Source organism: Sceloporus undulatus, chromosome 6 (genome assembly GCF_019175285.1).
Source record: "Sceloporus undulatus isolate JIND9_A2432 ecotype Alabama chromosome 6, SceUnd_v1.1, whole genome shotgun sequence".
Taxonomy (NCBI): Eukaryota; Metazoa; Chordata; class Lepidosauria; order Squamata; family Phrynosomatidae; genus Sceloporus; species Sceloporus undulatus.
Genome location: NC_056527.1, coordinates 129,048,915 through 129,061,356, shown reverse-complemented (window position 1 = coordinate 129,061,356; position 12,442 = coordinate 129,048,915). Strand labels below are relative to the sequence as shown.

The 12,442-nt window shown below is 39.4% G+C and overlaps 1 protein-coding gene across 2 annotated transcripts in view; it reads right to left on the bottom strand.

The window, feature by feature from the left end:
• Positions 1-12,442, bottom strand: part of GCK (glucokinase) — a 29,491-nt gene that overhangs the window by 12,964 nt on the left and 4,085 nt on the right. For both annotated transcript variants that reach the window (XM_042474719.1, XM_042474718.1), the window contains exon 2: positions 318-480. In XM_042474719.1, the coding sequence (XP_042330653.1) occupies positions 318-480 (163 nt within the window). The remainder of the gene's footprint in view (positions 1-317; positions 481-12,442) is intronic.

Here is a 12,442-nt window from a genome sequence, read left to right as displayed (position 1 = left end):
ATTAGGTAGAAATAGTCTTGCAGAGACTTTCTCTTCAGAATTGGAACAATTAAAGATTATAAGAAGGTTGCTTCCTATGTTCCGATGGCATTGTCTTGTGGGTTCCTGCTCAAGTACTAACCAAACTGAGCCTGCTTAGCTTTGAAAATCATTCACGATGGCATGGTGGTTGAGAGATGGGGAGTCATTTGGATTTATTTTTTTTGGACAAGCAATAGAATATCTTGGATGGCTGTGACATGCTAAGGTTGACATACGAGACAATTCTGTGTTCCTGTCTCCCAGCAAGCCCTATTTCTAACAGGGCAAAGAGTTACCTGATCCCTCAGGGGTAGAGCGTACATAAGTGGGCAGCATTTTCACAGAGGCTTCCTGATGCGTCTCTAGCTTTAGCCCTCTGTCCATTTCCTTCTGCATCCGGCGCATCACTTTCTTTAGATCCCCTTCCCGTAGCTGGAATTCTGACAAGATCTGTTCCACCTTCAAGAGATGAGAGACAAGCAAATATCTAAGAAGATGGGGAAGTAAGCATGAATTAGCCTTCCCTCGTTTTTTTGTTCTTTCACTTAAGTGGACATTCGTATATCTTTCTTTTTCTTTCAAAAGATTAGAACATAGTTTAGTTGAAATGTTCTGCTTTTCCTGATACTTTTATGACCCAAATGCAGATCAGGTTCTGGTTGCATTCATGAAAGAGGTCAATACGCTGTATGGCTATCACCACTACTCTTCAGTTGCTAGTTACAAAGAACGCAAAATGGTGACATTTCTGTGGATTTGGCAATCATTTCTCAATTTACCTAACCTTTTATAGCACCCAATGCAGTCAAACATAGCATTTCCTATGCAGCTCAGTGGCAACAGTTTCTATCTGGACTTTCACTCATTTCTAAATAGAGAATCCAGACAGCATCTCTGCAAGGCTATTGAATGTTAATATTTTCATGATTGTTTTTCAGGGCCTTTAGTTAGCATCTTCCTTTTTCTAGCTTCTTCTGTCCATTCTATTGCTTCCCGTTGAGCACTGTAACTAAAATACTGATTAAGCATTCCTTAAACTGCATTTCGGCACTCGCTCATTAAAGAACAGGGTCTGCTGAATTCAGTGGGCTACCTATAGCCATAACACTTCCTGAGTGATCACAGTTGAGGCATTTCCTTTCACCATCATCTATCTCTTAGCAATTTTGTTAAGACAAAAATGGATAATATGTGGATCTCTATGTTTTTTGTAGGAATTAGATTATCGGTGTAATAAATAAATGATTTGCAACAGCTCTAAAAAAGTAAAAGACCATCCCACAAAAATAAAATAAAATAAAATAACTTCCCCAGACTATCAGAAAACCAGAAAAGAAAATTAGGCAAATAATAATAATAATAATAATAATAAGAAGAAGAAGAAGAAGAAGAAGCTACCTTGGATCTGATTGAACTGCCTTGAATCCTATTTTTGGGCTCAAAATCAGAATATAAATCCAATAATACTAAATAAATAAATAATATAAGATTGTTTTATCTGCATTTTAAGAATGCCCAAGCATGTTAAAAATTTATTCTGTCCCATATGTCATGCCCAGTTAAATAACTACTGTCCAAACAGGAGAGTTTAGAAAGACACCCAGCGATCACGGCATCAGAGAAAGAACAGTGTGGGTCTATGACCTCACACTGTGTACACACAGCTCTAAAAATGCAACTTGGATATTGGATTTCAAGCATTGTTCTATTTATCAGTAGGATGACCTATATAATGCTTGGAAGACTTGATCCAAATTTAGCAACCAAAAGACCTTGGATTTGCTATTTTTAGATGTTGGTTTTATACCAGGTCTAAAAATGGCATATCACCGTCAGTTGAAGGAAAATAAATACAGTGCGAACTTTAAATATTTGCACTACTTTTTGGAATTCCATTTTCAGGTTGCCAAGCAAACTGAGTACAGGGCTGAACGTACAATCAGGCCACTTAGCCCATGATCTTTCATGGCAGGACTAATATTCGTCCAGCTCTATTCCTATTAGACACCCGAGTTTGATTAATATTAATGATGATTGTTAGCTAATTGTATTAGATAATCCATTCTAATTCAAGAGAATTTTGCTTTCTTTTCAGACAGAGGAAAATTGCTCAGAAAATGTAAGAATATAAAGACAGTACTGTGGGATCAGGGCAAAGATTCACAATCTATTTCTCGACAGTGACCAAATAAATGACACTAGAAAGCTCACAAGCAGCAGGGCATGAAAGTTGTCCCATATTGCTTGTCCTCACACCTTAGTGTCTGATTTTTACAGAGATACACTTGTACCTCAGCATCTAGTTAGCTATATCACAACTGACATACGTGAATAAATATATCATCCAAGAATGCATCAATTCTTTACAGAAAACTATTTTAGGGAGCAATCCTAAGAGTAGATAGAGTACTTCAATCCATAAGGCTCCATTTCTTTCAAAGGTATGCCACATTCTGGCTGGCAAGCTGGAAGTATGGACACAGCTGTTGTTTAGTTTCATTTGCCCTCCACGAACATTTTAGCCCAAAGGTTCTCCTTCGCTTTTGTGAGAATGGAGGTATTCATTTAAAGATTTTATCCATATTGCGGGGTGAGGGTGGCTGGGGACGAAGGACTTTATCACATGCGGCTTTTAAACCACCATAAAAGTTGGATAATAATGCCAATTCTGGCAATAGCTATCGCACAACACCATCCCCCTCTCATCATTGCCATGTCCTCCGAATGTGGTTAGCCTGCACTTTGCCACTAAGAGGAAAAACCTGTCAATAAGCTCCCAATCATACTGGTATAATATTAGTGCTCAGATAGAGTAAGTTACTCCTTTTCTCCCAATAGTCCCCACTTCCCTTCACTATTTCAGATCAGCCTGGGTTTTTAAAAAACTTTCCCCCCCTTTTCTCTCTCTTTTCTTAAACTGCATTAGCATAACCCTGGAATTGCATTAAAAACATAATACGCATACATACAAGTGAAAAGAAAAAGCTTGCTGGATAGAGCATAGGGCATTGAGGTAGGGTTAAGGATGAGTGCGGAAGACAACACACGGGACCAGCAATAGCCCAGTTGTGCTACTGAAGGGATGTGTGGTAAGGAGTGCTCCCAAACTAGTATGTATGCATTTTGTTTCATTAACACAATAGTGACAAGAATGGGGTTTGTGTGACAAAGTCCTAACAGAGCTGTGGATCCAGCAAATCCACATTCTTTTCTCTTTCTGCCAAACTTTCTGTCAAACCCTCAACACAACACTATTTCCCCCTTTGTGGAAAACTAAATAGTGGTGATGAGTGCATGGAGAGAGGATCAGCAATTGGATCTCCCCCTCCAAGGGCAGATGCTTGAAGGATTCCTGGTTTATCCTATGACCCTAGAGATGCATTCTTGGGTCTATAGGAATGCAGTATCAACTTAGAGAGTATCACAAGTTAATTACACAGTGTGTGAAAAGATAACTCTCTCTGTCTTCTATGTTGAACTGGAGAAAAGAAATTGACTTGGCAATGGCCCACACATTTCCAAAATTAGCTGCTTCCAGGCAGGCTGCTCCTATGTTTTAATTGGTGCTTTAAACAAAAAGCTTGAAAAGAATTTTAGCACTTAACAAAAGATCAAATGAGTGAACAGATAAATGACACCACTTAGACGTTTGTAGACATTTGCGGAGATTGTGTTATTGTGTTACTGTTCACCCCCAGACACCCCCTCCCCATAAACCTGATTGTCTTTGGTGTGAGAAAAGATACAAGAATTTGAGAGAAAAGTAAACATAGAAACATTACAACTGGATAATGACACAGTGTGGAATGCTTTGTATAATGAACAGATCAATTCCAACACTCAACATCCATGGAAGAGGCATCTTTTAACAGCAAAAAATAAACCAAAGGTTTGATAACTGTCTTGGTTCCACAGAATTAAAAAAAAATGCAATCCACAGATGGTGAATGTTTTTATTACATCAATCGCTGCGGGAAAAGGCTACAATTTCAGAGTTTTCACTGTTGCTCTGGTCAGTCTACCTTCCATTATAAATCGACAGATGTACAGTATTTTAAATTTGGACTGTCCCCAGTTGAAGAAAATTAAGGCAGAAAGAAACAAGAGGCAGATGCAGAACAAACTGTCCCACTTTTAAATCCAGAACAGTTTTGAAGCACCTCACACGGACTGCACACACGTTATTTGTTGACCTTGCAATCACATTTATTTGTGGAGCACTGTACAGTACTAGAGAAAGTGCAGGCTAGCTAAGGAATTCTGTGATGGACAGTCCAATAAAAGTAATGGTCCCATGTTCTGGCTTGCATATGTACATACCACTCAACCCAGGAATTTGCCTGAATTCAGTGACCACTTTAGAGACATTCTGCACTTTCTGGTAACTTCTTTTCTCTGATTTCAGCTAATAGCAATGGATATTCCTTTATTTTAGACACTTGCTCCTCTTTTACAAACTAACTACTCAACAACTGGCAATCAGTCTGTAAGACAGAAAGACAAGAGACTTGGGTTTTATGGGGAGGAGAGGGATGTGCTCTTAATAAACAGGAATTTCCTGCCAGGTATTGTAGAAAGTAAAAAGCTGCTGGAAATACAGACACAGCAGTCTGACTTCTAAATAATAGCAGAAAAGGCATGGAAAAACATCTTAGTAGAGCACAGTGCAACCCTTACCAGTAGGAATCTCTCAAACAGTTTCTTCATCACTGACAACCGTAGACCCTTCAGGTTATTCATTGTTTCTAGGTTTAATGTGAAGTACAGCTGGGAACTTGTTCGTTGCCTGTATGCTCTTAGCCACCTGGGAGCTGACAAGACAGACAAAGTGGCTGTCTCCTTTTATTGACTTAAGCTCAAGGTTGAGCACTGCTGATACTGAAGGCAACCTATCCAATCCCAAAAGATTAAAGGGTCACCAGTGGAAGGAGCAGAACTAACAATTGCTCCAACATAGAAAAGGACAACCCGTTATCAGCAGCAACACTAACAAAAATGATGCAAACAGAAGAATGGCATTCCAAGTGCATCAGCCTTCAACCATTACAACTTCAGTTGCATAGATGTGTCATGTTCTGGCTAACCAAGCTTTAGTAAAACAGAACGCTTTATACAAAAACTAAAGTTGTTCAAGCATAACAATATTGTCAGGACTGAGGCAACTTCAGTTACAGAATATATTAAAAGCATATAGCAGTTCAAACATCGCCCTTCAGTCGTCTTTAAACCAAAACATTTCTGTTCCCTTTCTTTTCTGTACCAAGGATTCCCTCCAAACTGACCTTGATGGTTCAAAGTGCATTCTTCTTTCCCCCACACCAGCTCATTAACCAGCTTCAAACATAAACAAACAAACAAACAAACAAATATAAACATTCTTTCCACCCAGCATCACCACTTGGTTAGCATAACCCATCATCCAGCAATACAAGCATACGCATAATATATAGCTAGCAAGCAGGGGCTATGCTCCTGACATTGTAATGCAGTGATAAGAAAAAGGCCAGGTCTGGGCATGAACAAGGATAAACAGTTTTTCTGTAGAATATGGGGATGTTTACATAAATCTATACTTCTTGATTTTTATGTTAAGCGTTCTGCATTGTGAATGTTCATCATGTTTCTGTTCTCACTTACAAGCATTACATCTAAACAGTGGTTTCTGTTCATCTTCAAAAACAGTTCCAAGAATATATGAACTTCATTCATTGATTTATTAAAAGTATGAATATCCTGTCCTTCCTGTGGAGACTATTAAGTACCACCAAGCTAGTAAGTACCACCTTGGAGGAGGCGCATAGTGGTGATAGGGAACTTTGGCCCACACATTCCCAAAGTGGTTTGTGGGCCTCACAAGATCTCTTGTGCGATGTGCTGCCTTCCTGGGGCAAAAATCCATGATCCAACAGGAAAACCAACAAGATCCGTCAGTCCCAATGACCATTTCTCCTTCCTTTTGGTTCATATGAAAATCAATGGCACTGCAAGACATAGCCTTTGGAATATCATGAGAGATTATGAAGATCTGGGTAGGAAGCTGAAGAACCTGGATATAGAAGTTGTCATTTTGTCTATCCTAGCCAACATTAGGAAAGGAGAGATGTAGTAGTAAGGGCAGATTTTAGCTATCTTGATATTTGTTGAAAGTCAAACTCTGCCATACATCGAAATGTAGCCTGCAGAGATTGAAATTAAATAGTTCCAATTTGTTTGCAGCCTTGCTTGAAGACCTACGTAACGAAAATGTGGAATATGTGGGGTTTTCCAAAATAAATAATTCAGTGCATATAAAAGGAAAAGATTTTCTGAGTAACTTACATAGCATCAATAAGAAATGAGACAGGTCTTGCCTGCCAAGTTAGAATTTTAAAACCACAATACAAAAGAAAAAAGAGATGAAGAGGAAACCAAGAAAATGTAGGCACCAGTGCCTAAAACTATGTAGTCATTTTCATAATGAAAAAATGAAGAAATTATGAGAAAATAATAGATAGCAAACTGAATGAAGCAGAAGAATTGTGTGCTATCCTTCTCCATGTCATTTTAACTTTCTATCCTAACTTTCTATATCTGTATTCTAATTTTCTGTATCCTAACTTTCTATATGAGAGGATTCTACCCATCCCACAACATGGGGTCCTGTGGGTCCTCATTTGCAGTCTGAGATGGACAGGCCAGACATCACTATACCACCTAATTCAGGATTAGGCCTTATAGTTAATTATTTACTTGAAATGGGGATGCTGCACTGAAGTTGTTCCAAACCGCATTTACTATACAAATAAGAACAAAAATAGAAACCCAAATCTGTGCCTCTCAACCTTGAAAGTCACCTTAAATTCTATTTTAAAACCTTTCCTTACCACGTATTTCTGGTGAAAGGTAGTTCATTTTAGGCCTTCTATGAAATTCTAATCACTAGAATTAAGCAACACTTGGCTTTGCATGCAGAAAGGCAAATGGGACATCAGGGAGGAAAGTCATTGACAGATGTAGGTGACCTTCCTTAGATCATGTGCTGAGTGTTGCCATATATTTTAGTCTCATTTTCAAGAAACTGATGTAACACAGTCAATGTCTTGTACACTTGGATACAAGACTCACAAATCTACCCATTAGTGAAAGATTTTATCACTTATAACATGCCTTGTTTTCTCAAACTGATGAATTTTGTGTGAAAGGGGGAAGGATACCTGACAGCTTTCCTCATATGCCTTTGAGCACTTCCCAACTTTTTGTTTTATGTCCAATTTTCTCCTTTACCAGTACCATTTTTCAATCAAGCATCTTCTCCTTTGCTATATAATCCCAACTCATTAGGGATTATGCCAATGATGAATGCTGTGACATTATGGTATCATATTTATCCACTGTCTGGCTGCTTTTTGGCAAACACCACTTTTTCGCTATTGGTGAAATGTCCCCTTAGCCAGTTGCCTGAGATAGTCTGCTCCCATATTATATATCTGGCAACGTTCACTCACCCTATATTTGAAGTTTGTTGGACTGCTAGGTTCCCTACTTGTCTGAATTATTCTGATCATTTACTAATTGGGTCAGCTGTTTCTTTATCACAACTTCAGCAGTGAGCCATGGAGCAGATCTAGACAGGACCTATGTGTTTTTTCTTCCTGTCTCCTTTACAGGGGTCTACTAAAGAATCTTAAAGATGTCAGCTAACAGACAGGCCTAGCTCTAGGGTTGTTCAAACTGCCTTATTGTCAAGTCGCTTGATGTCGTGCTTATCCAGGGTTTCTCCCATGAAGACCCCAGAATCCTCTAGCAACAAGTTATTCATGGGGAAGTCCTATGAATGGCTTCTCAATCACTAGAATGAAGTGGGATTAGGCAGGTGCGAAAGTCAACCGCGTTTCACTCTCACGATTGGGATATTTACCCACAATGCATTTCACAGGCGGTGGTTCCTTCTCATGACTATGATCGGTGTTGCAGTGGATGTAAGTCTTATTTGTAAGGCATGGGGCATGAATTTGTTTGCACTGGATGAAAGTAATGTGTAACTTTTACTTTGTATTATTTTATTGTGTGGGAGGTAAACATTTGGTGTAAGACATGTGCCGTTGTACCGAAACAGCGCATAAGCAAAACAACCAATGCCTTATTAGTGGAGATGTGCAGAATGCAATCGTGAGATTATTTGGTTTTTATGTTGCCATTATTGCACTATTGCTGTCATGTGTGAAAATATCAACCGCTATAGAGGTACTGTCACATTGCCTTCTAATGCTGCAATTGTTGCTGAATTGACTGTGGTGTAATAATCTCCTTTGTCTCATGCCAGACCAAGCCTATAATTTATAATTAATTTATAATTAATAAAGTTATGGCTTTGTTCTATCATATGTTTGTGTTCTTGCCAACTCCCAACTGCCTTGCAAGCTTGGCCTTTTTTTAACACAAAGAGAGAGAGATGGCTATCTGTATTCTTTTTAACAGCAGAATCCTAGGCTATGATCACATCATCCATAGCAACTGTTCCCAAAGATAAACAAATTCTCTGAGCTCTCACGTGTGGCTTAAACATTACTCTTTTAAGCTAATGAACCAACTCTTTCCTGAATGGTGGATGAAGTTTCCAGTAGCAAATCTCTCTCTTTAGGTTGCACAGCTGTGCTGGAGAGGAGCCAGACAGGTGTGAGTCTATATGTGTTAATGGGTTTTCATTCTAGTTATTTCCAGAGCTCCAGCTCTGAGATCATCATCATTCTCGCTGCCACAGTTTTCCTCCTATAAACAGATGAGGGTATGTCATAAAGGCATAAGTGTGAATGAGAACCAACACATTGAAACGTTCAGGATCATCCAGCCCAGCATCCTAGTGCAAAGGTTTCCAGAAAGGAAGGAAGAGACTGGGGGGAATAATTTTATATGGCACAGACTTAGGACATTACTAAATGCAGCTTTTAAATCACAATTACATGAAGAAAGAAGCAGCATTGGTCATGTTTATTGCATGCTGATGCCTCCAACCTTTAGCTGCACCGTCCCCCAACATCCCTTTTCATTGACGAGGGAAACCTATCAATGACCTGGCAAGCATGTATGTCTCCAGTGCAAAATTCCTGGGGCAGTTGCGTGATTGTGAGGCATGTGGTGTCAGTGTCCCCACCTCCTGCTGTCCCACCACTGGCTGCCTTGAAAGCAGTGTGTTACCATTTTATTCTTAGTAGCGTGACTGCTGAGAGAATGGGGATTGTGTGAAAGAGTTCTCAGCTCAGGTTGTAGTAAGACTGGCCCAAGACTTTTGCACCCTTAGGCAAAAGACAAGATTCTCTGTACAACTAGCTGGAGAGAAGATGGTGCCATCAACAGTCAAATTGTAAATTCATGCTGACTAGAGGAAAGTATTGCCCAAAACTGCCAATTTTGGGGACATAGGTCAAGATGGTTGTGTGGTACAAATAGCTCTGATGTTCAGCACCTCACCACCCTTCCTTCCAGGATCTGCTGCCTAAGGCAACTGCCTTATTTGCCTAACAGTAGGTCTGATCCTGAATAGTAAAGTGTTCATTTAGTATATGTGCTGATCAGGCTAAATAAATAGTTTAATCTGAAAAAAAGACGCTCGGACCTGACAAGATTGTAGAAATTCCATACATGTGTCATCTAAAACAGTGTTTCTTAGTGATTATCTGATGTGAGGAACTTTTTTTCTCCAGTGTGCTGGGGCTGGCACTATATTTGTGCCTATCGGGTACATTTGTTTGTTTCTTTCCTGGAAACATGGCTCAGGACTGACACTTTGAGTAGCATTGGTCTAAAGCACACTACTCATTGGGGGTAAATGGAAGCAAAGGTATATCCCAAAGTAATTAATCTATTTTTATACTAGCTAGGAAACTGACATTTGGTATACATTTAAGCCCAGACAAACCTGGTGCTCTCCAGATGTGAATAAAAAATGACTGTGCTAGCTGAGGATTATGAGATTTGCAGTCAGATGTATCTGCAGGACATAGCTCAGAGAAGGATGGTTATAAATGTAGTCCATTATGCTGTGATTGCTGAGAACGTGTTAATGATATGGTAAAAAATTAAAAGAAGAAAAAGAATTTATCCCATAATGTAAGTCAAGAGGAAGGTGTATTTGTTCATAGTTAACAAGAAACTAGTTAACTAGGCTGTTATGGAAAACATCAAGTTGGAAAAAGGAGAGCAGGTAAAGCGTGCCCCATTAAACTCCCCTCCAGAGAATCAATCACTTTGAGGACAAATACTGTTTAGACTTTAGCAGGCTCCTATAGGGTCTATAGTGAGCAGACACGTAAGGTCCATTTGAGCAAAGTTGCTGGCTCTTTGGAAATGTATTTACATTCAGGCTGTAGATTCCCTCTAGCAAGCTCTTTTGTAGCCTCCATTAGCACACAGTGCGATATCCTGCATTGTACCACCACCATTCATACCCCAGTCCAAACCCATCAGCTGCCTTCCACAATAATATCATAGCCAAGAGCATCATGTTCCTAATGGTGAAGGTGAAAATCTTCAATAAACCTATCTAGGAATATGCTCGACTGAATCCAGAGAAACATAGTTGGATATTTTTAGTGAATGAGCTATTTACTGTAAATATGCATAGGATTGTGATTCATGATCCTGTGCAACCAATCCCAAGTTAAGAGGCAAATCTCTGTCATTATGTCTGTAGCTCAATTAACTCTACATGATGCATCTCTCGCAGCCTCAGTCTCTCAGCCTGCAAGATAGAATCATAGAGTTGGAACACACCACAAGGGTCATCTAGTCCAACACATTGTTTAAACCACTCCTGACAGATGACCACCCAGCCTCTCTTTGAAAACTTGCAAAGGAGGAGACTCCATCACTCTCTAAGGTAGCATATTTCACTGTGAGGAAGTTCTTCCTAATGGTTAGGTAGAATGTCTTTTCCTATAGTTTGATGGTGATAAGAAACTTGTCCTAACTTCCAGTGCTGTTGCAGTTAAGTCTCCTAACTTCCAGTGTTGTTTCACCAGGCTATGGCTTGTGAAGCACTTTGGGATTTGTGATAGTGCTATATACATACAAACAATAATTCATAACTGATACCTGAAAGCTAATGCAGTGTAAGGTTAGTGCTGTCTGGGACTTGCAGAAGACCCAGGTCCCCAGGTGATCTTGGACCAGACATTGTCTCTCCACCTAAACTACTTGAGAGGTTATTTTGAAGAGTAAAAGAGTTTAGAACATGGCCACATAGCCCCAAAAATATTCACATTCATTATACTCTGATTAAGGTTACTACCAAATTAATTACTTCAGTTCACTTCCAGTCTCTGTGTGTTTTACACTAATATTTCCTATGTCTTCGAAGAGGGCCTAAATACCCTAAAGGCAGCAGATTCTACTTGATCTTAGAAGCTAAGCAGGGTCAGCTCTGATTAGTACTAGGATGAGAGGACACCACTGAACGTCAGGTACTGTAGGCTATATTTCAGAGGAAGGAATTAGCAAAACCACTCCTGAGTATTCCTTGCCTAAGAAAACCCTTTGAAATGCATGGGGTCACCATAGGTTGACAGGCAACTTGAAACCATATACACATGCATGTTGCTATAAATAAGTAAGTAAGTAAGGCCTGTTACAGACTGCCAAAATAAAGCTGCTTCGGGTCTCTTTGGAGGTATGCTATTTAAATGATGCATGGGTCCTAAGTGTCCGGAGGTTGCGCCAAAGCCACACTCCATTCCAAAGCACTGGAGTGCAGCTTTGGTGCAGCTTCCGGATTCTTAGGGTGCATGCATCATTTAAACAGTATACCTCCAAAGAGACCCGAAGCAGCTTTATTTTGGCAGTCTGTAACAGGCCTAAGTAAGTAAGTAAATCACTCAAAATAAAACATAGTATCTAATCCAATTTAACAAGAGTTAAGTAATTCAAAAATAATTGCAAGACCATCACTCCATTTCCAAAATATTATAGCACCATCTTATGACTGTTATTGAGACATAACAGTCCATCACAGTTACATGGATGCAGTTTAAAAATTTGAGACGGGAAAGCTGAATCAGGCTACCCTTGCAGAAATAACCTACCGTTGCCTTTCCTATCTTGTTGCTCTTGCTTAGTAGACTGTGTGCATTCCTACTCTCCAGTCCAGTATACAATCCCACCACTTTAAAAAAAAGGCAAATAGGACTGCAGCACTTCCTCTCCCTTTGTACTCTCTCTGTTTCCTTCTCCTACACAAATATTTTACTATGTTCCTGGAACCCCATAGCCTGAAGTATACAACTGATATTATTTTCTTGTTTGGAAAAAGAATTGATTTAACTCAGAGTTTTCATTGTTTATATAAAGTAGGCAAGATTCGGATTCCAGTTTTTAATTGAGGGACGTTGGATCTTGTATCTGTAGGAATCATATGCCACTTATGCATCAACACTGTAAAGAAAGCATC